At 36.0% G+C, this 27,759-nt stretch overlaps 1 protein-coding gene across 1 annotated transcript; it reads left to right on the top strand.

The window, feature by feature from the left end:
• Positions 1–252: 252 nt before the first annotated feature.
• LOC145774457 (uncharacterized) lies at positions 253–27,695 on the top strand. The gene is made up of 16 exons (XM_082585715.1): positions 253–370; positions 1,374–1,458; positions 12,402–12,511; positions 13,303–13,456; positions 13,757–13,965; positions 14,793–14,885; positions 18,503–18,745; positions 20,588–20,762; positions 21,094–21,237; positions 22,795–22,914; positions 23,086–23,300; positions 24,227–24,323; positions 24,949–25,063; positions 25,702–25,889; positions 26,290–26,405; positions 26,831–27,695. Exons 2-16 carry the CDS (start codon positions 1,392–1,394, stop codon positions 26,981–26,983), a joined length of 2,199 nt encoding a protein of 732 aa, XP_082441841.1. The 5' UTR covers positions 253–370; positions 1,374–1,391; the 3' UTR covers positions 26,984–27,695.
• The last annotated feature ends 64 nt before the right edge of the window (positions 27,696–27,759 follow it).

The following is a 27,759-nucleotide window of genomic DNA, read 5'->3' as shown; positions in this document are numbered from 1 at the left end:
AAACTTCAAACTGGCAGTCAGCCTTGAGCTTGGGGCCAAGATGGTCTTGAAGAAAGAACACGTCGTTGAAGGCCAGAGTATGATACAATCATTGAGCAAAGTTGAGAGCAAACGCTTTATTGCACACGTTGTAGGACTTAGCTTGCAAGATATTTTTTTTAAATCAGTCAACTTAATTAACAGAGAAAACAAGAATATTGTTTTTGGTCTAAAGTTTTAAAATCAATTTCAGAAAAAAACTTTATTACAATAGTTCTTTTTGTTGACGTTATTGTTGATCACGTTCAAAATTGTACAAATTTGGGGGGTTTAACAGAGAGCGGCGGACGGTTGAGAAGGATTAGACGTTTATTTGAAGCCAGTGTCACAGGTAAACTGAATTGGTAGGTTGATGCAATATTCGTATAATATCGATTTATAATTATTGATTTTTAAACAACATTTTAATCCATCGTTTCTCGTTTTCACCCAGTATTCTAGGTCTAACCATGGTCTAGCATTTTATATTAATCACAACAACAATTTTTGCTGTAGCGCAAAATTTTAATAGTTTTATACGCTCACGTTGGGTCTCATGGATAATAGGTAATAACAGGCGTACGTTTTTAGATGACATTCCAATCCATATTTGTTTCTGATTTGTTTTCACAAGCGATATGCTGCAATTTGTCATAAAGAGATTAAACCAGCACTGTTACCCAATGAACAACAACTTTGTAGGATATACTTACAAATCATCAAAGAGCGTGAACAGGACTATTACATGTTTGATAAAAATCGATGATCAAAAAACTGCATACTTTGCTATTCTTTCCAATGGCGTATCTTAAGAGACAGCAAATTAGTCGCTTTTGCATTGATTCAACGTCTATTTTTTGTCTGAGTTTACTACTTGTCAGTGGTGTCACAAAGCTTTTGACCGTTTGGCGGTACCATCAAAGAACACGAATGTGCAACATCACTGCAAGGTCGCATTCCAGTAGTCTAGCGCTTCTGAGCAATACTCTACTTTTCGGATGAGATAACCTGTCGATCTCTATAATTTTATCCTGATTCAGCAACTCTTTGATATAAATATCAGCTTGTAATAGCATTGCAGGAACAGTTTTCTCTAAAATCTTGAAAAATATGCTGAATTGTTAAAATTAATGAAGATAGTCCAATGAGAATTGTGCAAAGCTACTAAAAGCAATTAAGCGCAGAAATAAGCAACTATAGGCAAAAATAGGCAACTAACTACAAACTATAGGCAACAAATATTTTCATATTTTTTGTATGTCAAATCCAATCACTTTTTACTTTGTTATGTTGAAAGTTGTCCGTTTAATTACATCCAACCTACCCATAGAAATAAGTGAACTTGGTATTTTTAGGGTAACAAAGAATACAGAATGAGTTGGGGATTCACGCACGGAATAGCAGCAGTCTTATTTCTTGTTATCAATTTGGCTTCAGCTGGTAAGATTTCAAGTTTCTATATTTTGCAGGTGTAAGCTACAGTTAAAAAAATGTAATTTTGCATAAATGAAAGTTACGCTGTTTAACGCATTGTGGTTGGACGTAGCGCTATTTTGTCTTTTCTCGTACCGTATTTAAAAGAAAAACAAGTTTTGATTTTTAGACATTCTCAACCTCTTTTAAAAATTTCACTCACAGCTTTACTAATTGTCCATGAGCAATGCAGTTTTCTTCTTTAGTTTAAGCAAACGCATTTCTTGCGGTGTCGTTTTTAAAAGTAGGTTAAAGCATAAGAATTGTACCAAAACATATGATGTTTTATGTATTTCTACTATCTCAGGCAAACATGCGTAAACCTAAAATCAAAAAATGCAAAACAAAAAATTTACAAAGTAACGTTTAACGAGTTTTTTGTTTATTTTATATGATTGATCAGATACTGCAAATGATGTCAGATAACAAATGAGCAAGTGTGGTTGCCACGCAAATCTACGTTTGCAGAAAAATGATCCCTAATCTTGTTTGGGGAAACAAATCTCGTTTCACTTTCTTTAGTGATGATTGACGAGTGAAAACGATAAAACAAATGTCAAAAAGTAGAAAAAGTTCTAATCGATAATGTAAATGGAGCTTGTCCCAGGGGCAGCATATCTAAATGAGCTTCGACTGGTTAGATTTTTCCATACAAATTTTACATTTCTGGTACAAAATATAAATTGATCCGAGGGCCGAGTTGCAAAACTTTGCTTGCCTCAGTGGCGTCTTTTCTTCTGCCTATCGCATGAATTATGCCTTTGATTAAACACACTTTTTCTTTAAGCTACAATTCGTCAAAAATTTTACATTTTACTGGTAACTTTTTCACACACAAAGTCATAAAATGCTTTAAATATTAACCAAAAAGATTATAAAATCGAATATTGTCAGACCCTAGCATTGTGATTATTTGATTTTTGAGTTTACTTGTTAGTATCTATTGTTGAAGTTCGCAATCCTTCAATACATAAAAACGTTGTGCAAGAATAGTTCAATCATAAAGCCATTCTTCAGCCAATTACATTCCAAGCGAACAAATCACAGTTGGGTATTTCGCTTTGCTCTGTAATTGTCATTTTCGATGATATTCTCCAAGTGAAACAACTATCTAATTATTAAGCTTCAGGTTTAATTATCCAATCAGCGAATATCTATTGTGGCAGTAGGCTACACGATAATAGGATGATAACAGTGCTACCTTTCCCTGAATTATACTAGTACCAGCCAAGCTTTTTGTTAATTTGACAAGGTAATTTCAACACTGCAGATTCATTGTCATCTTGCAAACGACCATTTGAACGACGCAGTTCTTTCCACTGATTCAACACAAAATAAAGGGAAAAATTGATTAGTAGTATGCATCACGTCGCTTGGACGTATCGTACCGTCAAGAAAATGTCCATTTTGACTTCGGTTGTTTTTCAAAATAACTTTAGGGGAATTCTCCTTGCCAAAAATACGCATTCTTGCGTCTGTGGTTGATTGCAGGTGATATGGCCTTCAACATTTCTACAGAAATGCTATCTCACATCAATGGACACATCTTCGTTTTGCTGCAGCTAAAATTGATCAATTTTTAACACGAACCAAATAGGCTACGATCATTTATTTTGTGTGATAATGCATTTGGTATTCTTTCGTTGTACGCTCTCACCTTAAAGGGCGGGGAAACCCAAATTAACTTTGCCAGTTTTTCGTTTCAGAGTGATGTCATTGTGTACAACATGCGTTTTAGCAATAAAAAAATCCAAATTTTGTTGCCCTCGTCTCGCTAAGGCCGCTTTTGTTTGATACCCGTTTGCGAGGTCTCGTTGCGCATCAAGCTGTGATGCTGTTCTCTGTGACGTCACAAGGTACATATAGTTGTTGCCAAAAGTTTAAGACCAGACTTGATTTATGACGATTTTTGCATTACTTCAAAATACTGCATTAGATATAAGATGATGCATAAAGATGATGCATAAAGATGATGCAACTGAAACAATATCTGATGCAGTATTTGAAGTAATGCAAAAATGGTCATAAATCAAGTCTGGTCTTAAAATTTTGGCCACAACTATATGTACCTTGTGACGTCACAGTGAACAGCATCACAGCTTGATGCGCGCGAGACCTCGCAAACGGGTATCAAACAAAAGCGGCCTTAGCGAGACGAGGGCAACAAAATTTGGATTTTTTTTTTTGCTAAAACGCATGTTGTACACAATGACATCACGCTGAAACAAAAAAACTCGCAAAAAGTTAATTTGGGTTTCCCCGCCCTTTAACATTGCTGTCGCTTTCCATAAACCGAAATTATTGTCAATTTGCTTCACTTTAAGATCGTAAAATAATCTTCTAATTTATTGGACGCCTTGAGCCTATAATCAGGTGCAGTGGCGTAGCCAAGGGGGGGGTTGGGGGTTATAACCCCCCCCCCCTTTTGGCACGCATATGACGTCACGATATTGAGAATGATGCTTTCAGTCTAAAAAAAAATTGCCTAATTTTAAACAAAATTGCATTAAAAGAGCGAGTTTTGCCAATACCAAACATCTCAGCCAGGAATTAGCAACAAGAAAACGTAGAGACTAAGCTTTATTTCCGAAAAATGCCGAAGAAAACATGACCTTATCCTTTTTGCTATGCTACCGGACAGCACCATTTTACAGGAATATTCGTACCCACATTTTTGTTGAAAATGCTCTCAGAATGCACCAAATTCAAAGTTATTTTTCAAAATTTTCTTGGGGAGGCCCCCCAGACCCCCCGCCGCTGGGTGGTCAAACCCCCCCCCCCCCCTTTCAAAATTCCTGGCTACGCTACTGATCAGGTGATCTTTTCATGCAGTTATAAAAGTTTTTATACAAGTTGTTTTGTGTGTAGGCCTGATTGTGTTTTAGTAAGGATAAAAGTTGTTGATGGAATATTAAATTTTGCTTAATTCTAAACAAGAACAAACATGTCCAATTGCACAAATAAACGCAAGACAATCGCAAACAACAATTTGTGGAGGACTATCGCTTTGAGTTGTCGCAATGCAACTGCTGAGAATTTTTAGGGACTGAAATATTATTTAATTTTGTGTTTACGGTGATTAGACTTTAATAATATTTGTTTACATTAATCTATTTTTGACGATTTGCAATTAAATGGTTAGTTTCTAACTTTCTATTGCTTGTAATGTAAGAATCATTGTGGTTTAGCTCACTCCATCAGAAAAAAAAAATCGAAATTGTAAAAATAATTGCTAATGCCAAAAACAGAGTAAAGTATCCCAGAAATATCTAAAGCAAATGAGTTTCTGTCACAAATCCTTTTAAACAAGTTAGAAGTTGTAGTTTTTCGTTAGCAAACAGAAGATTACACAAAACAAACTTTACAATTTTGGACAAAAATATAAGTCCTTTGCATCTTCTAACCGCCATTGCCTTGAGGGCAGTGGCGCCGGCAGGGGGGGGGGCAGGCGGGGCAGCTGCCCCCCCAATGTTTTGGGCATCATCTTTTTAATTTTTTTTTTTTTTATTAATACATATTAATATTTTTTTTTTAATATTTGGATCCCAACCTCAAGTAAGTCAACTCAAGTTGCAAGGGGGGGGGGGTAACAGCTCTCTCTTTAAAAAAAAGTATGGAAAACCTTGATGACTAAATTATACAGTAGATAAAAAGATTTTCTACAGAAGCAAAGATATAGACTTTTTAAAGTTTTAACTAAAGTCACATTGATGTAGAAAAATAACAACCTGTTAAATTTTTAATACCTCACATTCCCATGACTTCTTCCGCGCGCATTTTGGCATTAGTTGCTTGCAGTGGTTCTTTCACTTAAACAAAACGTTTTGTTTCAGCAGTTTTGAGTTGTTCGATTCTTAAGTTGTAAAGGAGACTCAATTTCTCCAATATTTATCATTTATGTTTCTTCTTTAATCTCAGCAGAGTATAAAACTTGTAAAAGTTTTTCATCCATACGACGTCATGAATGAAATTATATCTCAAATCGGCGTAATGACGTGACATCATCTAAACATTTTACCGAATAATAAATTAACAAATTCGATCGTCAAAAGTGGTTTGGTGGTGGTAAATATTACGTAATGAAAAAAAATGTGATAAGGTTGGAAGACATTACGTCATGTATATTCAATACAAATATAAAGTTTAAAATTTATTCTTTTGTTCATAGTCGTAATCCTCCTTCAAAGCGGTATTACAAAGAACAATTTTCGATAAGGGGGGCATCAAGAGTATGTCGACATGACTTTTAAGGTTTACGTCAGCTCCGGAGATCAGTAAAATATAAGGTTCTCATTATCGTGATTGTAAGCCGCGGGAAATTTTTTCTCTAAAAAACAGATTCCCGGAAAGCTAAACATTTTTTTCCAGCCCTGGTAGAAAACAAGAGAAAATAAATAATATACCACTGTCTTGCATGTCTTGCACCAGTGGCGTAGCCAAGGGAGGGGGGTTCGGGGGTTTCAACCTTTCAAATTGAATTTACGGATGTTAATACATTGTTTACAAGAAAAGTTTTAGCCTATGATGTAATTTCTCGTCAAACTGTGCAAGGATGCAAGCCATCTGCAACTGCTGAGATCGCTTGTTTGATCTAGATTAACATCTAAACAGCTATTCGTTATACAAAACTTGAATATATCAGAAATAGCCTAAAGTAACTTCATTGTCTCAAAGCTTTTTGTTCGACACTCATCAAGATGTATGACCTCTATGACGTTACATTTTCTAAACTTTGAGTTGACTTCAGAGCATAAAAGTTAGTGACTTACCGGAATAAGATTGTTTTTTGAATCAACCAAGGAGAAAATTGATAAATAATAAAACTGTAATAATCTCGCAAAAAAAAAGCAATCAACCTATGTCTCTAAAACTAGGTTTGCCTAATTTTAAACCAAACTGCATTAAAAAAGCGAGTTTTGCCAATACCAAACATTTAAATATCTCAGTCTGGAATTAGCAACAAGAAAACATAGAGACTTAGCTTTATTTCCGAAAAAATGCCGAAGAAAACATGATCTTATCCTTTTGCTATGCCACCGGACAGCACCATTTTAAAGAAATATTCATACCCACAATTTTGTTGAAAATGCTCTCAGAATGCACCAAATTCAAAGTAATTTTTCAAAATTTTCTGGGGGAGGCCCCCCAGACCCCCCGCCGCTAAGGGCCGCCTTCGGCGAACACGCCATCGGGCTTCGCCCGCCGGCTGTCAACACCCCCCTTTTCAAAATTTTTGACTATAGTACTGTCTTGCACTGTCAATATTTTGCCCCCCCAATGTTGAAGGTCTGGCGGCGCCACTGCTTGAGGGCAAAGTCAACAAGGTGCAGTTAGATCTTTAAACATAAGCAATAGACTGGTAGAAAACGGCCCAATACTACACACTACGCACAGCCAGTTAAAGTTTTGTTTTGTGTAATAAATCATAATTACTATAACGTGTGCTGTTGTAAATGGTAATTACAGCAAGATTACAATTTAAAAGTAATGCGACGAAATAAAGCTCATTATGTTATCTTACAAACAGAACAAAGAAAAGACTATTAAATGATACGAAGAAAGCGTTGCAACTGTGTTAATCTTTATAGGCTATACAATTTAACAAGTCATTTCGGCTTCGTGCACGCTTTAACGTTCACGTTTTGTCGCTTCTACTTTTTTCCAGACCCTTGCTCGGTTATGGAAGATATGTTTCACTTTAATGATTAGTGAAAAAATGAAATTGAACTCACGAATAACTTGCATCGTCAGAGATGAGTTGGAAAGCACTCAGAAGCACCCCTAACAAATAGAAGACCTAGTATGACCACGACTCGCGATTGTTGATGCTAGTGTGGTTTTCTTCACTAGGCATCCCATTTGTCACGATGAATTCTTTTTAGTTAGTAAATTTTTTTGAAAAATTCAATGTTTTGTCCCAACAACAGTTTGGTTTCAGAGGTGGACATTCAACCACATTAGCTGCTACGGATATCTATGAACAACTACTACAAAATTGTGATGATGGTTTTGTTACATGTAGTATCTTTATTGATCTTGCTAAAGCATTTGACACTGTTGACCATGAAATCCTTTTAAAGAAACTAGATCATTATGGCATCAGAGGAAATGCTTATAATTTATTAAAGTCTTACTTAAATCACCGTTACCAGTTTGTGCAGTTTGGTACTACAAATTCTAAATATGAAGAAATCAAATGTGGTGTACCCCAAGGCTCAGTTCTTGGTCCACTGTTGTTCATTATCTACATTAATGACCTTAATCACGCTTCTGAATTTGAGACTCGTTTGTTTGCTGATGATACACTACTATGTATTAAGGATAAAAGCCCTACTAGATTGCAAGAAAAAGTGAATTCTAACCTCCTAATGATTCAAAACTGGATGCATACAAACAAGTTAACAATTAATGTAAGCAAAACCAAATACATGTTGTTTGGGTCAAAGTTTGTCCGAGAAAATTCAAATCTAGAAATAACTTTTCAAAATACCAGATTGCAACGCACAAACACCTACAAATACTTAGGAATAACATTTGATGAGTCGTTATCATGGAAACAGCACATCAATATAATCTCAACAAAACTTTCTCAAAGCTGTGGTGCTCTATATCGATTAAGAAAGTACGTAAATTCCCAGACATTAAGAGCAGTTTACTATGCTCTAGTTCACTCCCATCTAATGTATGGTATTATCTGTTGGGGTCGTGCGTCTAAAACGGAACTGTATCCTTTAAATCTAGTACACAATCGCATCATTCGCTGTTTAAACTTTACCAAGATTAAGGACAGAATTCCCACCAAATCTCTTTTCAATAAAAGCAACTTGCTACAAATCGAAGACATGTTTTTAATAGAAGTATGCAAGTTTGTTTATAAAAGCAATAAAGGACATCTACCAGCAATTTTTTTTGAGTACTTTCGTCCTAGTAAGGAAACTCATAACTATAATACCAGAGGTGCTAAGAAAGATATGCTTTTTAAACCAAGAATGCGTACAAAGCTTGGTCAACGCTCAATTAAATTTCTTGGAACAAACACTTGGAACAAACTACCGGAACAGCTAAGAAAACTGCAAACAATTAGTAGGGGAGAACGGGGTAAGTTGAACCGTTTATCGCGATTATCGCCACAGATCGTAAAATACTGGCACTAAGAACCTGATACTTGGACACAAGTTTGTGACACCTATCATGCATGTTTACGAGTAGATTATTTGCAGTAGCAGCTTTTATTATGTACATAAATATAATCCTAAAATGATCAGTCTTGTGGTTCAACTTACCCTGCTCATGGGGTAAGTTGAACCGGACAATAGGGTTAGTTGAACCACTATCAATATACGCCTAATTGTATATACTGCAGCTGAAAACCATCATTGAGATGTTTTCAGGTAAATTGAGATTTAACACTGCCGAGATGATATACAACTTCTCCATTATCATAGATTAATGTGCTGATTTAAATGCTACCGGAACTTGACATTCAACATTTTCAGCTATCCTACAATATACAGTATTTAACGTAAATAGACACATTAGGCTACTACAGGGTATGACAAAAATTGTTTTTGCAAGATCAAGCAGAATAAAATGCAACAACTATTCAAGCAAATTCATCCAATTATTCAATTCTGCTGGGAAAACAAACTTGTTTTGCCTCTTTGTGGTTCCACTGATTTCAGGAAATGAAAGAGTCATGACAATGTCCTTTTTGGGAAAGGAGCATTCATCTCCATCTTTGAATGTGAATGCTGGTTGGTCAGTTGCTGGATCATTCCTTCCCTTCTTTAAAAAGTTGCCTTCACATTCTCCAGTTGTAGGCTATCATCTACACACTCGACAAGTCCTACGTAATGAAGAATTCTTTTTTTCCCTGTAAACCCCACCAGCACATAATCTCCTTCTGATGGTTCAACAATAGGCATATCATCATCACTGTTGTCATCACAGATAGCTTGTAGTTCAGTTGAATTATCGCTTTCAGTATCGGTTTCTTCGTCTAGAATTAGTCGTTTCTTTGGTGCTTTTTTGCTAATTTTGCTGCATGTAAAGATTCTAATATTTCTTTTTCTGGCGTGTCTGTAAGAATTCGAGTTTTAGATCTTTTACGACCTTTTCGTGTTTGTTTTCTTGGGCCTGCAATTGGCAGGGGAACGATCTGTGCGGGTGACACATAGTTTCCATTATTATGAAAGCTGCTTGTGGTCAAATGATCAAGATTATTGCTAGTTGTAGGCTAATACTCTCTGCTCCACTTAACTTTGTTGTACTTTCTTCATGGTCTGTATCATTGGTGCCATGCTCAGATGTCACATTTGGCCGGTAAGGTAAGTTGAACCATGGTTCAACTTACCTTTATCTGAATGGTTCAACTTTCCCCAAACCTGTGTTGCAACTTTAAAGTAAATTCTCATCGAAACAATAAAACCTAGGTGTACAAGCTTTAGGCAAAATATTACAGTGGTACCACCTCATATATTAGCTACAATATCATATAAATATACATTCAACATTAGAACTTATGAAACCGAAAATACTTTTTTGAATTTTTCACTTTTACCTCAACAAATTCAGTACTGCTCAGTCACTACCAAACCACTGCAGCTGTCTTCATGATTCCTAGAATAAAATGGCGTTCTGAACTGACTTAACCAGTAGGTGACGCACAAGAATTTCTTTACGAATTTATTTAGACAAAATAAGGGGTGGTTCAACTTACCCTCCGGTTCAACTTACCCCGTTCTCCCCCTTTTTTTTCTAAAAAATTAAAACTGCACTTAATGTCTGAGTATAAGTAACTGATAGCCTATAGTACCATCCAACTGCTTCTACTTATTCTCACCGTATCTCGCTAATTACTGGATATTTGCTTTTGTCTTACCAGTATGCTGTGTTGTATGTATATTGTATATGCCATTTTGTATTTTTGCATCATTTCTAGTAGTTCTGTTTTTTTTGTTTTTTTTGTATACTGCACTGTTAAATTTCGTATGTGTATTGTTTTTTTTATGTTGTATATAATATATATCTATCAATCAAATCAATCAATATATCAATCAATCAATATTTGCGTTCAACTTCGACACCGTTCCATTTTAAATAAGCCATGACACCACACGGGTGTGGCAGACTCGATGACCAGTTCGGTCCTTCTGTCACTCCCATCGTCATCAGCAAACAACCTAGCTCACATTGTAATCTTGTATTGTTTTGTTTTTTCGCATGTGCTGATGATGCAAAATAAAAGAACTTCTTCTTCTTCTTCTTCTTTTTGAAATCAAAAATTCTTTTTGAAATCGAAGGCGAAAAAAATCTTTTTCAGTGTAGACACGGCAATGACGAAACATTACACGATATTTCTCTTCAACACTTTTTTGCTTAGTAAAAATACTTTACTTAAATTCACTACAATCGTTTGCATTTTTCCTCATATCTGACTTGGAAATAGGGATGCCCAAAGTAGAATTTCAAATCCTTGAGATTCGAATCCATCCAGATTCGAATCTAAAAACCGCTTTTTTATCGGGTAATTGGATTCGAAAATAATACGGAGAAAGGAAAAAAATTATAATTTTTTTTTTTTTAAATACGCCTGGCTGCAAGTCTTGTAACAGAGCAAGTTCTTTGGAGCGATCGTTTTCAAGCTCTGGGCTGACTGTTGGAAAAGTCAGAACAAGGCTGACAGGGCAGCATCTGGAGGAGATAAACGTTCTACATTGCAATTCATCACTGTTGTGAACGATTGAGAACTTGTTAAAAAGATGGCTTTGTAAAGCTTCTTTTTCATGCCGTTATGTGTATTTTCTCAATAAAAAGAAAAGGTTAAAAATTTACGCCGAGGATTCTAGAATAGGATTCGAAATTCTAGATCCGAAAATAAATTCTAGAATAGGCAATTATTCTACTTTGGGCATCCCTACTTGGAAACACTTTAAATCTGATAAAAATCGAACGCATACAATCAAAACAAAATCGAACACCAAAAAGCCAATGTGTATTTGACATTTCATTCCAAGACCGAGTGTGAGTGACGCATCTCAAAACCAGAAAACGTAAAAAAGATTATCGTCACTTTCATGCAAAGCATCAGTTTCCACCTGACCGATTTATTTCCTTGCATTTTTGTAACGTTTTCGTGTAAGTTTCTGCTCCCGACAACAAACTTGTTTGGCAAGTTGAAAAAGAGCCCCATTTAGTTTTTGGATATAATCTGTTTCGAGATTGCGTGAATTTAGTTATAACCTTTCAGAAATTCTAGAATGTCCTCCAAAAGCGTTGTCTGTGGAACGGCAGCCGGCTGTGATTGCGGCTGCTTCATGGATCTCAAAAGTCTGAGACATAACAGTGAAATCGCATAGGTGATTTATGAAGTAATAATAAAAAAATAAGCAATAACAATAAAAATAATTATAAATATTATACATTCATTTATTAAAATCTTAGCCTATTATTCAAATAAAGATTTTTTTTATTGAATAGATATTTTGATAGCAAGACGTCTGGTGTTGAATCAATGCAAAAAGATTGATTTTCTGACTGGGTAAATGCACTTGCATACACCAGCAATAGCTGATGAGACTCTAAGGTTCATTAATCATTACAAAGCCATTTCTAACACTGTCGCGACGTTTGATATTTCGTGGTGCACTTCTATCCTACAGTGGTGTAATCTGCCATAGAAGTTCTGAAGCTAGGAAATTGTGCCAACGATGTTTTCACTTTTCGTTTTTTAAGACAACAATGAGTGATGAGAAATTACTGTACCGTACAGCAAACGGAGTTGTTCTGTCAAAATGTGCCCCATGTCAAAAGGCTCCTTTTTAAATTTAGGCACCACACTTTCAAAACGGTTGCACACGGACAACTTTATTCGGGCGTATATTTATGTTAACGTTATTTCTGGTTTCCAGTGATCATTGTCCCCGCACCTGCACTGAGCGTTGAGTCTGTAACTCCAACAACAATTACCCTGAACTGGACAACACCAGTCAATGAATTGTACGACAGCTTTACTGTTGAGGTGAGCAAAACAATCAGCGTTTAAGTTTGTGTTTTTCAAACCATGAATCGCAGCTGATGGAATTCGGCCTGCAAAGCATTGGAAAATGGGTAAACATTGATTTCGGTCATTCAGAAATAAAATCAACTTCCATTAGCTTTTCAGACGGAATGTAATCTACTGATGAATGACAACTGACTTCATTAACCCTGCGGTCTTCTGCCCCATCCTAGCACTAACATCATGCTTAGCAATATCAGCATATTATCATAATCTATGTTACACTGCACCCTAGCTTATGTACATCTGCTTTGTAGGCTTGCTTTAAGACCCTTTGTGATGGTGAAATACATTGAAAAATTAAGAGTTTGAATCTGTGATAGCCGCCGAAATAGTATAGGCTACATGGGATTGGGAAGTGAATGTTATTCGGGCTAAATAATAAATAAATCTTTGACTGCGGGAAAAATGATAAAATGGAGAAGCATAGTGGTCCGAGTTTTGTTAAAATCATCCAGCCGCGAAAGCCATATGAAAACCACGTTTATGTCTAAGCATGCAGTTTAATTACTAAGCAATAAATAATATTAATACTTCAAAAAGTGCTTAATGCCAAGCAAAAAAACAAGCAGAGCAAATTACATCAAATATAGTAATTACTATATTTACTATAATTTAATTACTATACGTTTAACATCACATTATCTTCATTTTGCCAAACAACTAATTAAATATCTAAATAAATTCTACTGTATGATAGCGGAAAGCGCTCGTGATGGCTTCATGGAGTTTTAAACAATTGTTTCTCACAGGTGTTCTCAACGGGAACAAGAATAAGAATGTTCAGCACAAATAGCACTCGAGTTGTTATCGAGAATCTAACTCCGGGTTTTTTCTACTCGTTTATCGTTAGAACCGTGAGAGGGGACCTTGAAAGCGACAACAGCAACGTGCTACAAGACACAGGCATGGATTCTAAGCATTTTTCTTTACTTCAATATTGATTGGCTTGTGTATTAGAAACGTTTATATCGTAACACATAAACCTTTGTGTTGCTTTAAAACCTAGTTCTTCGTCTTTTCATATAAATTTATGTTGAAATAATTGCTCTCTTGTTGGTGAGTCACTCAAAGTCTTCTTCTCTACGTAACCAGACCTTGAAGCGATATATAAAAAAAAAAGTAGCTTTGTAAGTTTGTTAGTAGTAATGAACTGCATGGTAAAGGCCTAAATATTATTCCTTGAAAGTTCCTTTTTTATTCTAGTTCCTCAACCTCCCACCAACTTAAGATTGGAAACTTTCGATCAACTTGTGATGACAATCAGTGGAGTATTCGGCGACGTCACCTTCACTTTGGACGTGCCAGGGATAAAAGCAAACTGGGAAGGGCCATCGCGAGGTGTGTGCGACTGCTATGACGTTTCGATCAATCCGAACGACGGGAGGATATCGCAGCCGACAGACAACGACAGAGTAAGTTGCATTGATGACGTCAGTGCTTAACAAATTGCTTTAACGAGTACACAGCATGGAACTTTAACGCATACTTTTAGCTGAAAGAAAAATCAGTTGTTTAGATTGCGTCAAAAGTCAACAACACAGAGATAATAGGAAACAGCTGATTTAACTAGATAATATTTTAGTCTTCTTCTTCTTGAAGAAGATATTTTAGTAACTGTTTATTGCTGGTATTTTGCAAAAGCAAATAGTGAAGTGATATAATTACTGTAGTAGGCCTACTGATGAAACTACTCAAAGCTGCACTGCCATAATCATTTTATTCGCAATTCGGCATTTGCATTTACTTACAAAACTCTTTTCTTCGTGAAAAGTACGGACATGGTGTTATTGTATTCACATCACTGCTTCTGGTAAATCTGATTTCGGTACCAGTTCAGGTCAAATCAAAGACTATAAAGCAAGCTGGTATCAATTGTGTCCTTTCTTGCATAAATCAGTGATCATTAAAATGATATTACTCTACTGTAAAGTGTCAGTTTTTTAATGATTGTTATGTGTAAATAATAATGTTCTTACATAAACATCATTAAAAAACTAACAATGGTTGAAAAGCCTTGGCTATTGTAGAGGGTCAATGAATGAAACCTAATATGGTTAAGTTTGTGCAGCATTATTGAAGCTAACAAAGTGATTCTGCGATCCCAAACAGCAAAATCCGTCATTTGTTTTACATTGTTTTTTTTGTTGTAAAAATGTGAACTTACAGTGAATCAATGTAAAAATGACGGATTTTGCTGTCTGGGCAACTACTACTTGAGCACTATTAACATATAACACAGGTACTGCCGAGATGTCACGAGATATATTGTAGCGAGCGCAGGACGCAAGAATTTTCTGAGAATGATCCAACTCTTCCACAAGCCAACCGACTAGTAAACATTTACGTTGTTAGAGCATGATAAAAGTATGCATGGGGCACAATATTGGTTGAGTTTCTACTTTCTAGATCACCTGCAGATCAGCATTCATCGTCGTCATGAATGCATGATGTTTAGCGCGTTCAAGTGTAACCAAAACATGCAGTGACCAAAACATTGTATCGTAATTTGGGCGTTGAAAGTGATGTTACGGCGTTTGTGAGCTTTTCCATTAGGCATTGAATCAAACGTGAACTATGCTTGTTCTCTTTTTTTTTCAATAGCTTTTACATTAAATTGAGATAGCGTCACAGCGACTCAGCCGTAGTATTTTAACAATAGACACAAAAAACGTAAAAAAATGCTCTTGACATGATCTCTATGTGATCTAATAAACAAAGAATCCACTAATCGGTTTGCCACAAACTTGTCTTTCGTTTAAAATTTGGTGTCAATAACATTTGTTGGCAATATGCAACGTTCATTTTGCTGCTGTGTGCAAGGCTAACTTCAGCTGGAAATACGTGAAAGAATCATTGAATTCTTCAAACATTTTCACCTAATGTAAAATAAATGATTTTGTGTTTCTTAATTTGTTTTACGATACGTTGACATTCATAATAGGTGTGTGTATTTTTTCCTAAAAATATACACAAACGTCACGCTTTGATAAGCACCGCAAAAATTGTAAAAAATTAGCCTACGTTTTTATCAAATTTCTATGGACGCGATTCGCTCCATGAAATCATGACAGTCACGAGCGATTTAACGATGAAGCAAAATCAAGCTATTCAACCTATAGCACGAAAGTAGCATTTAAATATTTTGTAACTACAAACCAGGGAGGTAGTAGCAACTTCATAGGTACCAAAGGTCCGGAGCCAAGAGCATTGACAAGGAGGTCTAGTTCTAGATGATACTTTTTGACTTGGGTCCGGGATGACTATTAAGGGTCTGCAATCTCTTAAGGGGCCCCGGAACTTGAATAAAACACCGCGTAGCTATTGTTTGGACAGGCCCGGATTTAGGGGGGGCAGAGGGTGCAGGTGCCTTCCTGCCCTCCTTAAAGTGCCCAAAGCTGCCCATCAGCTAAATCCGGCCCTGTGTTTGGATGTAGTGTATTTTTCGTGTAAATATTGTTGATTGTGGGCCGAGAATCTCATTGGCTCAGGCCCCAAATTGTCGTCGCAACGGCCTTAGAGCTCTGGTGGGTACTTTGGTTCTAACTTTCATAAAATGACAAAATTTGTCGCTAGCACCAAGGTTTTCAGGTTTTTATTAGATTTCCAGCGGAGAGATGGTAGAGCGGAGCTCCGACACGCTCCTGTAGCACCACACCATTGCTACAAAGTTATCTGCATGCCACGCTTGCTTAACAACGCTACTAACTAAAGTTTGCTTGCATGTCTGAACATTTTGCATTCAGTGGTGAAAGTCATGCACTGATACGCGTAGCAGTAGCAGATATATTTGGTTTCTACATTTTAACCTTTTCAGCAACATAGCCTACTTACATACTTGGCGTATGACAATTAGAAAAACAAATATCTCTCTGATGGCTGCCCGTCTAATTTAATACGTTGATCAGCCACTGTAAAATTAGATAAAAATGTTTTCAGTGATAGGCTGTAGGCTTAAAAACTGCAAAGAAAACGCTCCCGATTCGGAGTGTTCTAAAAACAGTTTGCAAAAATGTTAATGTCTGAACAAAACAAACAGAACTCAAAATGCAGGAACTTGGATTTGAAAACGTTTTGAAAACTGAACCTTTTTTAATCTGAAATAAAGCTATTTTCGAAACAGACGGTTCAATAAACATTAAACAATATATTTAATTTTCAAATAACCTACTTGTTTCACTTGAGTTTATTTTCTGTTTTTTTATTTTTGGGGATCTGAAGCTTACTTTTCATTCAAATTGACCAGGAGTTTCAGCCATTCCGTTTCTTTGCTAAAACTTTTTGGCAAAAGAATTTATGTAAATACAGTACAACCTTTACCAAAGTACAGTTTCTTCACTGGATAAAAAAACACGTTCGAAGTTTTGTGTCTGTGATTTTAACGTTTCACAATAGCGTGTTTAGGAGGTTCACACACAAAAGAAATTAGCTTTGTGCAAGCATTTAAATGGGCAGGGACATAACGCAGTAAGTCTTTGTTTATATTGTCGTAAACAAGTAACGTGGAGGCTCGTAAACTTAATGCTCAAGGGCCACGTTCAAGAAACCTAATTACGCGACTACTTTGACTGGGTGCTGAAAACAATTGAGTTGCCTATTTTAATTGGGTGAGCGTATTGTAACCAAGTCATTTAGCGAAGCCGTCATTCTTCCAGTAAAAAAATGATCACATTTTACATTGCGCCCACTGCAAAGAGATTTAGTATACTGCGATTACAAATGCAACACAACAGACAACTGGAAGCAGCTAAGGAACATGTGGGCAACGAGTTAACTGTTCCCATTATTTTGGCATGACAGTGTTTTGCCGAGACACAGCCTCGTGCTCCGGAACGGTGTCGAACCGACGTCCTTTGGAGCGTGGAGCAAACGTGCTAAAACAGCAATCTATTGTAAATGGTTAATAAATGTTTTTTTTATCTTTTAGATACAACTGCGTGTTATTGTAAGTTCATGCTCTATTTTTTGCGTATAGGGTAAGCTTCTATGCAAAACTTTACTAAATAACGAGGTCAAATAACATCTTGGTACCAAAGTTGTTGCGTGTTTCATTTTCGTGCAGTCTACACTGTAAGTTCCATGCCCTTGCCATGTGGAATTAAGTATTTGTAGAGAACGTTTGAACAAAGACAAGCAACAGCATTCTTCGTAGTCATTATCCGGGATTGTGTAATCTGTAACCCCAAGCACACCTTAACATCATGTCCTCAGTGACATTTCGTACTCGCTTTGTCGTGTGTCACATTACCTGCTGAACAAGTTTAAACTTCCAGCTTGTGTTCAGTGATTTGATGCAATACAAACATGGTATTCAACCACAATATTTTACTTTGTAACAGACGTTTCAGCAGTATTTGGACTTATTTTTCTTACAACCCAGCTTACAAATTATCAAATCATTTAAAGCCTTACATTTTATGCAGTACCGATGCGTAGCTTATCAAACAGTTTCTTGGGCAATGCGGTTATTTTCTCATATTACTGAAGTGCAGACAAATCTCTATTTAATGAGCGTACAAGCAATGCTAACAAGCTATGGAGATAATTTGTTCTTTGAACAATATCTTAATTTGTAGCTGCATTATTATATTTGCTGCTTTGCAAGTATTGCATGTTTCTTGGTCTTACTATAACAATACTAAAGCAGACACAACCAAATATGCTTTTCAAGACTTTACATACTCAAAGCCTACACATTTTCAGCCATAATTTATTAAAATTTAATTGTGTAAAAAATTGTTTTATTTTTAATTGTAAACTAAAGTAGGCAATTTATAAAAAAAAAACTTGAAATTGTTGATTTAGTCTCCAAAATCTTTTGTCTTTTGAAATGTTTTGGACAAGAAGTCTTTTATCCGTAGGCTACATTTTATTTAATAATATAAGAACTACAGCTCCTCTCCCCATAGAGTTTGAATTATAAACAAACTCACTGCTTCTTATGTTTTGTAGGATAGGTCATCGATACAGGAACGAGAGTTCATTGAGTTAAGTCCTGGTCAGACTTATACTGTCACTGTTCGATCAACCACCTGCAGTCACGGTTTCCTGGGGCCACTATTTAGCGCCCCAGTAAATGCCACAATTACTCTTCCACCCGGGGATCCCCCAATTGTGACAACGGTGGAAACGACAAACTCAACTGCTTATGTGTCTTGGACCGGTCTTATTCCTGGCATTTTCGATGGTTTTGAAGTAAGTTGTCAATTTAATTAATATGCGAGTAGCTATAGTTTCATACAGCCTAAATCATTTCACTAGCTCTTCGCAAATATTTAATTTTTTTAATTTTTTCGTCAAACAGTAGGCCCCTAGCCTATTTTTTTTGTTACCAACCTGACCCGGTGTGTGGGTAATCAAGCAACAAGCGTTAAAAGCTTAAAATTTGAAAGTTTTTCTCTGCTCGTTCTTTGTTTTTTATATTTATTGCTTGAAACAACAAATACTGAATAGACATGTGTGGTTTGCAACATAGAGTTATGAATGACCTGAGAAACCTGAACGATCTATGTACTATTTTAGGTATTGTACAATGGATGCCAATATCACTTAAGTATTTTGATAAAAGTTATTTCAAATACGCAACGAATTTAAACTACTCTTTGTAAAGAGGACAACTTTAAAAAATAGGCCACAGATTGCTTTGCCAGGCCAGCAGAACGTTTACAACCAATTGTAAACCATTAAGAATGAATAAAAATTGATGTAGTTTTCTTAATCTTGATTGTGGGTGGGTATTGAATGCCTCTGATGTAGCGATGATACGGGGAATCAAAAATTTATATCCTGGCTTTCAGATTTATACGACAAGCTTCAATGCTTCATAGACCCGATAACACTTAGTCTACTTCAAATATAATTCCGATGAATCAAACAAAATGCATTGTATTTTATTTTCAACCAAAGGCGATAAGATAATTGCGAATTATAGTCAATTTCATAGATACCGCTGAATGTTCATATTTCTTATATACTTTCGTTAAAAGGAACCGTCTTTACCAAAGTGACCACCATTACACCACATACCATTGCTTAATCATAAAGTGAAATTATTACAAAGAAGCAATTTTTTGACTTAATTTTGTTAAATGAAACAAAATGATTCATTTCAAACAATTTTCCGACAAAAAAAAATAATTTTCTTTACCACTTTTAAATATTGTCTAGCCATTTATTGAATCAAATAATGTTTCATTTGATACAATTTTAGACTTGGAAACAATTTTACCTGGTACTAAATATGTGCTTTGATTTTAAAACTGATTTGGCTACTCTTCTAAGAAATATCTTTGTAATGCCTTTAACTATCAAAACTAAATGCTACTGAACCACACAAAACGAATTTTTACCAAAGCGCAAACTCCAGCCATTCAGATCAAGTACAAAACCCTCCTGTTATTGGTTTCTCACACATCAACAATGCAAGTACGTCAGATAGCTGTGCTTGCATACAACATTGCTAGTATAGGGATGAGTTGAAGATTACTTAGCCAAAACTGCTTTTAATTAACGTTGAATAATGTTCGATAGATGTGAAAATAATGCTTTTAAAATGGGTAAGGTGCCATAAGGTCACAGCCTGGTCATGTGCATCAGAGAAACAAACGCTGTTTTCACGATTAGGATTTTTGCCTGTGGCGATACAAAGTACACAAGAGCAATACAGTTTAACAGTTTTTCGCTCATATCGAGATTGAGCACGACATATTGCTTTAACAAGTTCTATAATTAGAGTTTAATCAAAATCTCAAAGTTTGAAACCAAGAGCATTTATGTGATAGGCCTACAGCCCTACAAGTCATTATCTATAATGCTTCGTTGTATAGGCCTATACGGTAGACCTATTATTGTTTTTGTTGTTTTCTGCTGTGACACCCAGTAGGTCTATAATCTATATGGTTTGCTGATTGTATTTACTGTGAATGTAAAGAAAGTCCAAATACAGACCATTCAGTGCCACACTTCAAACAGATCTTATCTCTTAATAACATCCCAAAAGTGATGCTTGATGAACAAAGTTGTGCTTGATCTTTGCAGCTGACCCTCATCACGGAAACAAATGAGCAAATCATCATAGAAACCCCGATTGATCCCACAACTTCGGGCAGGAATTTGACTGGTTTGAGACCATGCACCACATATGGGTTTGAACTGTTTACTATAAACAAAGAAATGAGAAGCACGGGAAGTCAAAGCGTTGAGATCTCCACACGTGAGTAAAACTAATAAGTTTTAAAGGCAGTTTCGTGCTCTTGTCATCCCCTCTTTTTTGCATGCAAGTACAGTGCATACAATTTTACATACATTTTAACTTCAAAAAAAATATTATTGCTTCTAAAGAGAAATATATTACTTTAAAGAACTTTTTAAAGATCCCACCAGGGTGAAACAGGTTTATGTGTTTTGAAGAATAGCAATAATATGTGCTCTTCTAAATTCGCTCCACTTAAGATTTTATATCGTATAATTTCAAGTTATAAATATCTTTAAGCCAAACTTTTTTCTTTTTTTTCAGTAAATATAAAATTTTTCTTTTTGTTTAGAACCCACAACACCCACCAACCTTCAAGTCACAGATTTTACGGAGAGTACCATCTCAGTAAAATGGCGACATTCTGGAGGACAAACTACCGCAGGATTCGAAATTTCAGTAGAAAACGTGATGAATATTATGAGGCCAAGAACAAGTAAGAATTACTGCACTTGAAAATGTATTGATTTTTATAAACAGTTTGGTTTGGTTTAGAATCTTTATTCTGAGACTGACAAAGCCTTGATAGGTTATTCGTGGTAGTTTCGCATACTTGTAAAAGCTCTTGACGCAGGGCCGGTTACCGAGATTAACAGAGTGAAGTTCCCGATTGTCGAAGTGTCATTGCGGTGGAATTATTCCATCCACTAGATGCGGCTGAATGGAAAGCAGTCCTTAGAGTGCATTGCTCAAGCGCAGACTCCGAAAGTCGAACCTGCGCCGCTTGATCTTGAAGCTTCGTCGTTAACGAAGCCACGCGCAAACCAACTGAGCTAACGGGGCTGAATTGCTGAATTGTATCAAAATTTTGGAGGAATTTAGACTAATATGAATAAAAAGGTTAATAAATACTTTAGTCAAAAAGTGTTGGACTTTGTGAAAGAAAAAATAGCAAGATCAATAACAGTTCTACTCTAGAGATGTTTCCGTTATAAATTCAAAGAATCAATCTTATGTACGTCATGGTTGAAATCTTTCAATAAGAGTTTAAAGAGCCATCATGATCTCTTTCATGTAAAATGCGTAGAAAAAATTGCCTAAAGTAATTGCATGATTGCGAGGAATGATGGTTATTCCACTTTTAATCTTACTTTAAAATTACTTTTGATTTTTTGCATTATTTTTGGTGTCCTACTGGTACCAGAAATATCGACAGGCCCGGGACGCATGAAGAGGCATAACATATTAGCCTACCGAGTTACAGTATTGCTTTTTTTCTAAAAAAAAACTATAATGGTTAGAAACACTTCAACAATCAACGTGTTGGCTTACTTGCGGTTACTTTAAACATGGCGATTTAATTTATTGCACAAAGTTTGCACGTCTTGTAGGCCTCTACTTTGACATGTCGTAACAACATTCTTGAGAGCACCATACCACACTGAAATAAGCTGGATTGACAAAAAAAGGTGTTTAACAGTCCAAAATTAAAGAACGGTTGGCACAATTAAGCTTGCTATTAATTTGTATAAATTTATTGACTATCTTGATTGTGTTGGAAGCGAATCGCGTCATGATAGTGGCCGGCGTTGGCGTTAAGTTGGACACTTGTCTCAGCAGACAATTAACTCATAATTAAAGTTAACGAGTTGTGTCAATTGCAAACTCATGTAATATTTTCACATCACACAGATGCCTGTAAAAGTTATTACAACACTTTTATTTTACACCAATCAAAAGTGGAGAAACGCTTTCACCTAAACTTGGATGGAGTGAACACATTCCCTATACGGTTACATTCAGTTGTTGACTATACCTTCGTCATTATTATGTTTTAAAACATATACCAAAGTTATTTTAGCAGATACGTCTTACCAGTACCGTAAGCTTAACATACCAAAACAGGAGCTTTGACAACATCTACGTAGGTTGTATGCAAAGGTAGCATACTGTAGAGGCTAGGAATTTCTTTTCAAATATAACTCTCACTACCAGTATGCTAGTTTCAGAAAAAATAGCTTAGATTCAATTGACACTTTTCGTTTTGTTTCAGGCAGAAGTGCTACGTTGCCAGGTTTACAGCCGGGGACAATCTACACTCTCTCAGTCACTGCGCAGTGTTTGGGAGAAGACAGACTCGAAAGCATTCCCGCTCAAGTTGTTCAAGTTACAGGTAAATATCTGGGAGGGATAAAAAACACTCATACTTGGCAACACGGCTGACGTTAGCCAGAACAAGATAACGCAGCTTGAAACGATATTGTTTTTGATGGAAACAAATTCGATGCTATCCTACCCTGTAGGCCTACAGTTTTGTTGCTAACCTTCTTTTGTGCAATTGCAGTGCCACTACCGTCTAAAGAAGCATCGTCAAGTTGCACGATTTTGCTGGATGAAAAAAATCCTGATGCGTATTCCACCATATCATTGAATTGGGAGCCGCCTCAGCTTGGAAACTGGGATGGCTTTGTGCTGCACTACTCTCCGTTTGTATTCTATAACAACATATCCACTCCCCAGCCTCCGGTCACGTTGTCAAAGGATACATTCAACATTGACGTAAGATCCAAATGAATGTCTGCGAACCGTGTTTGATTATTGTCACAACGTAATTTAAAGTTGCCAACATCCACGTTTGTTTGCCAAGTTGTAAAAAGTTAAAGTTTTTAAACCTGTTCAATGTGAAAAGATTTATAGTTTGAGCAACATATAAGTACGTGCTTTTGATGTGTTGTAATTTTCCATACTTAGCCCGCTCAGAGTCGGTGTGGTGACTGAAATTTTTGGCAGAAAGATTAATTAATCCAGTAATAAATACAGAGTAGTTTTAAATATATTTTATCACGCTATGCATCCCATTGGATCATCAGTAAATCAGAAGAAAAATTTGATAAAAAGTTTAGTAACGAAGTTTTATTTTGAATAATAATTAGAGGCTTAAAATGTTTTACCAAATGGACAGAATCCTTTTATTTTTGAAGATATTTGACTATTGGGTTCAGTAGCGTAGCCAGGAATTTTGAAAGGGGGGGGGGGGTTGACGACCCAGCGGCGGGGGGTCTGGGGGGCTTCCCCCAGAAAATTTTGAAAAATTGCTTTGAATTTGGTGCATTCTGAGAGCATTTTCAACAAGAATGTAAGTATGAATATTCCTGTAAAATGGTGCTGTCCGGTGGCATAGCAAAAGGATAAGATCATGTTTTCTTAGGCATTTTTCGAAAATAAAGCCAAGTCTCTATGTTTTCTTGTTGCTAATTCCTGGCTGAGATGTTTGGTATTGGCAAAACTCGGTCTTTTAATGCAGTTTTGTTTAAAATTAAGCAATTTTTTTTTAGACTGAAAGCATCATTCTCAATATCGTGACGTCAGACGTGTGCCAAAGAGGGGGTTGTAACCCCCAAAACCAACTTTACAACTCAACAAAATATAGGCAATTAATTACTCTTGTGATTTCGAACAGTTAACATGTTAGCTTATACTCTTAGATTACAGTGCCAACAACTGGTCGAGTGTTCACAGGTCAGATAAGCGCTACCAAAGAAAACGTTCTGAGTACAGCTGAGACGATTGACATTATTTGCAGTAAGTATTCTAGTTGTGAAAAATTATTTTGTCGGCCTTTTTTAATTAAAGCGTTTGAAAAACCACCATTATTCCCAAAATTACAGATTAAATAATAAAATATAGTATCTTGCCTGCAATTTAGTTTAGCATTAAAAATACTCGTCAGCGCGTTACTAATTCAGATCAATAAACATGAAATGTAAAAATACTCGTCAGCACGTAACAAATTCAGACCAGTAAACATGAATTGTAAAAATATTCGTCAGCACGTAACAAATTCAGACCAGTAAACATGAATTGTAAAAATACTCGTCAGCACGTAACAAATTCAGACCAGTAAACATGAATTGTAAAAATATTCGTCAGCACGTAACAAGTTCAGATCAATAAACATTAATTGTAAAAATACTCGTCAGCATGTTACAAATTCAGATCAGTAAACATGAATTGAAAAAATAACGTAATTAACTCTGAAACATAACCGCTTGAAAACCTCATTGGATGCTAGATTACGTTATACTGTGGATTACTCAGTTTCAAGTAGGAATAGTTTTATCTTATCGGAAGAACGTATTGGTACTGTACAAGTGCAATATCCCATATATGAACTACTGTATTAGTTATGTACAAATTATTTTTGAAGAAAACAGAGACGGAGATTCTAGTCTTAGATGCGTTGTGCCGTCTGACAAGTGGACCATAACCATAACAAGAATAAACGCAACAGTCCTCTTTGTCGAAGTTACCGAACTGCCTTTGTAAGTTTGCGAATCTGAAGCAATGTTTGGGTGGCAGCTGACTTTGGTGACCTTTTGGTCTTTCGCTGCCATCCTTGTTGCGCGAATTATTTGTGTTTATTGTGTTTTTGCTTTTTGTGTCTTTCTTTTTCGCCAACAAAACAAAAAATAAACTGAACTGAACTGAACTGAAGCCTAAGTGTAGGCTAGAATGTATAAATATAGGCTATTGTCATCGTCGGTTTTATATGAAGCTCATCCTATTGTAAGAAATCATTTGTACTATTTTAACTACAACAACAAAAACCTGCTTAGGAGAATCTCTACTCGTTTGAAGCCACTGTTTTCTTTTTGCGACTTCAGCCTGTTTGACAAAACATGATTTTTTGGATATTGACTCTGCTGCATACCTTAAGTAGGCTACTTACCACAGAAAAAAACAAGCTAATACTTTGTCAATGAAAGGTCCCGAAATAAATTTTTGAAAACTTTTTGACTCTTTTACCAATGTAATGCAAAAGCAAAGTGCTTTGCAATAAACGGTCTTTAACTTAACAAGTTTTCCTTTTAAAGCTTGTAAGATAAAATGTTGATGGGTGGACATAAATTTATATAAAATACACTTTTAAAATTTGATTTGAGAATGTTTTTGATCGCAGGGAAAACATCACGGTGATTTTTTGCGATGGTTGTGACATAGGGCCATTTGTGACGACCTCTCACAAGTTTTACACACTCAATCCTTGTAGCCTCCCAGAAGAAAGTTTACCTGAATTACTGGTTACTGTCTACCCAACATGCAACGATGGTTTGCTTTGTCCTCCCATTAAAAGAAGACGATTTTGCCGTAAGTAGGCTATAGGCGCACTGTGAGAGACAAGTTTTGTAACCTACTAAATTGATTAGGTTTAGTACGAGATGAGAGAATTTTGGTAAAACAAGCAGACGAACATGTCAACTTGTTCCAGAAAGCTTAACAAATCACATAGCTTGTATTGTACTGGAAATACCAAAAAAACAGTATAATTTGGCTACCTTTGTTGTAGTACGGTAGCGTAAAGTTAATGTTATTTAAATTCACTTTAGTCGGTTAACTTAATAGCCTGCTGGATAAATATAATTGTACTTTGTTTTTATAGCCTACTGTATAACTCAGATTACATGTAAAAATTGTTTTCTTTAAAAAAAGCCTGACTTCAACATCAACAAATTACTGCATAACTAATTGGTACTTTTTTGAAAATCAGCAAAGCCTCCAGATGTACCCAATCGAGGTTCATCTTTCGAAGAGCCATCTGTTATTATTCCAACTATTCCCACAGCTCCCGATGCTTGCTGCAACGGAAGGTCATATCACAAAGAAGTGAGTTTTTCCACTGATTTTAAGAAGCTTAGATTACACTTACATTTTTTTAAATGGTGCTTTTTGTGGCAACCAACAAAAACAGGCTCCTTGCACATTTTTGATAACGGTTTGTTTGACCGTTGGAGCAGTATTTTTACACTATGTGATCTTATTTTTCGTCGTGTGAGCCTCTGGGTCCGGGGGTCTATTCTTTTACCACTTCAGATAAGCTATGCTCCAGGGATACACCGGAGGGCTACTAGAGAGCAGCCAGTCTTTGGTTTCATTATCCAAGACACGCAAATCTTTCACTCCATTAGGTGTGGAAAGTCTGCGTGTTTTGTATGATGAAACCAAAGACTAAGAAGGATGTAGGCTAAATGTATTGTAACGCTGTAGCCTACATAGGCTATCTTTCACTCTAACTTTCAAAAAACTTATAGGTTTCAATGTGCTGCCACAACAAACTGAAGAGTCTTGAAGAAACTAATTTTCTCTGCTGCTACACAAGATGGTACGACAGGACAACACATAAATGTTGTGGACAAACCTCGCAAGGAGGCTCTATCAGATCTTCTTCGGAAGAATGCATTTAATCCGTTTTTTTTACCAATCAATGAAAATCCAATTATTTCCAAATGGATTACTGGCTTGAAACTGTTCACAGTAATGCTGCATTACTGAGTTTTCAATTTAAAGTTGATGAAATGTTATGAGAAATTTATGAAAACATTTCAAAATTCAAACCAATAAACTAAATAATATTTCAAAAAATAGCCCCCTGGGAAACTTTCAAATAGGTTAGCTTATAAAATAATTTTGATCGATTTTGCTCGAGAAAATTTGCTTCCTCACAGAAAGTCTATAAAAGGCAAGCTTTTTTAGATTTTGCTCGGAACATGTTTGAAGTAGGCCAAACTTTAATTGTCTGAAGCTAAGTCAAGATATATCATAGTAGGCTATTTGTGGGCTGCAATACCAACCAGGCTCAGGCAAAAACGTAATGAGCCAAATTGCCTAAAACTTTGTTTATTGTAATAAGAAAATGGAGATTTTAGCCCTAATTCTTAATGTAATCTCTTTTTACTAAACACCAAGTGTCCATTCATCAATATAGGTCTGACGGTATGTTTGCCAGTCCCATAAAATTCAGTTTTTCAAACAGTTTTTTGCAGCTCTTTCTAGCAGTGTTTTCTTCGTCACCTTGGATACGGTCCACTATTTGATTGTGCTATAGCTTTTATTTTGCAGCACCTTTATGAACGTGTGTAAGAGTTGTTTTCCTTCAAATACAATAAATTTCACCAATCACCGTGCCCTACTTCTGACGAGGATTCAACAATGAAGACTTTTCACAAATATCTGACGGAGA

The sequence above is a fragment of the Aplidium turbinatum genome, chromosome 1 (genome assembly GCF_918807975.1).
Source record: "Aplidium turbinatum chromosome 1, kaAplTurb1.1, whole genome shotgun sequence".
In the NCBI taxonomy this organism is placed as follows: domain Eukaryota; kingdom Metazoa; phylum Chordata; class Ascidiacea; order Aplousobranchia; family Polyclinidae; genus Aplidium; species Aplidium turbinatum.
The sequence above is the reverse complement of the archived record's forward strand: the minus strand, read 5'-3'. Positions and strand labels throughout refer to the sequence as shown.

Excerpts from the sequence above, each read along its gene's own strand:
- LOC145774457 (XM_082585715.1), top strand. The coding sequence starts at position 1,392 with ATGAGTTGGGGATTCACGCACGGAATAGCAGCAGTCTTATTTCTTGTT. Across the intron at positions 21,238-22,794 it reads TATTATGAGGCCAAGAACAA|GCAGAAGTGCTACGTTGCCA; the intron begins GTAAGAATTACT and ends GTTTTGTTTCAG. Across the intron at positions 24,324-24,948 it reads GACGATTGACATTATTTGCA|AAAACAGAGACGGAGATTCT; the intron begins GTAAGTATTCTA and ends TTATTTTTGAAG.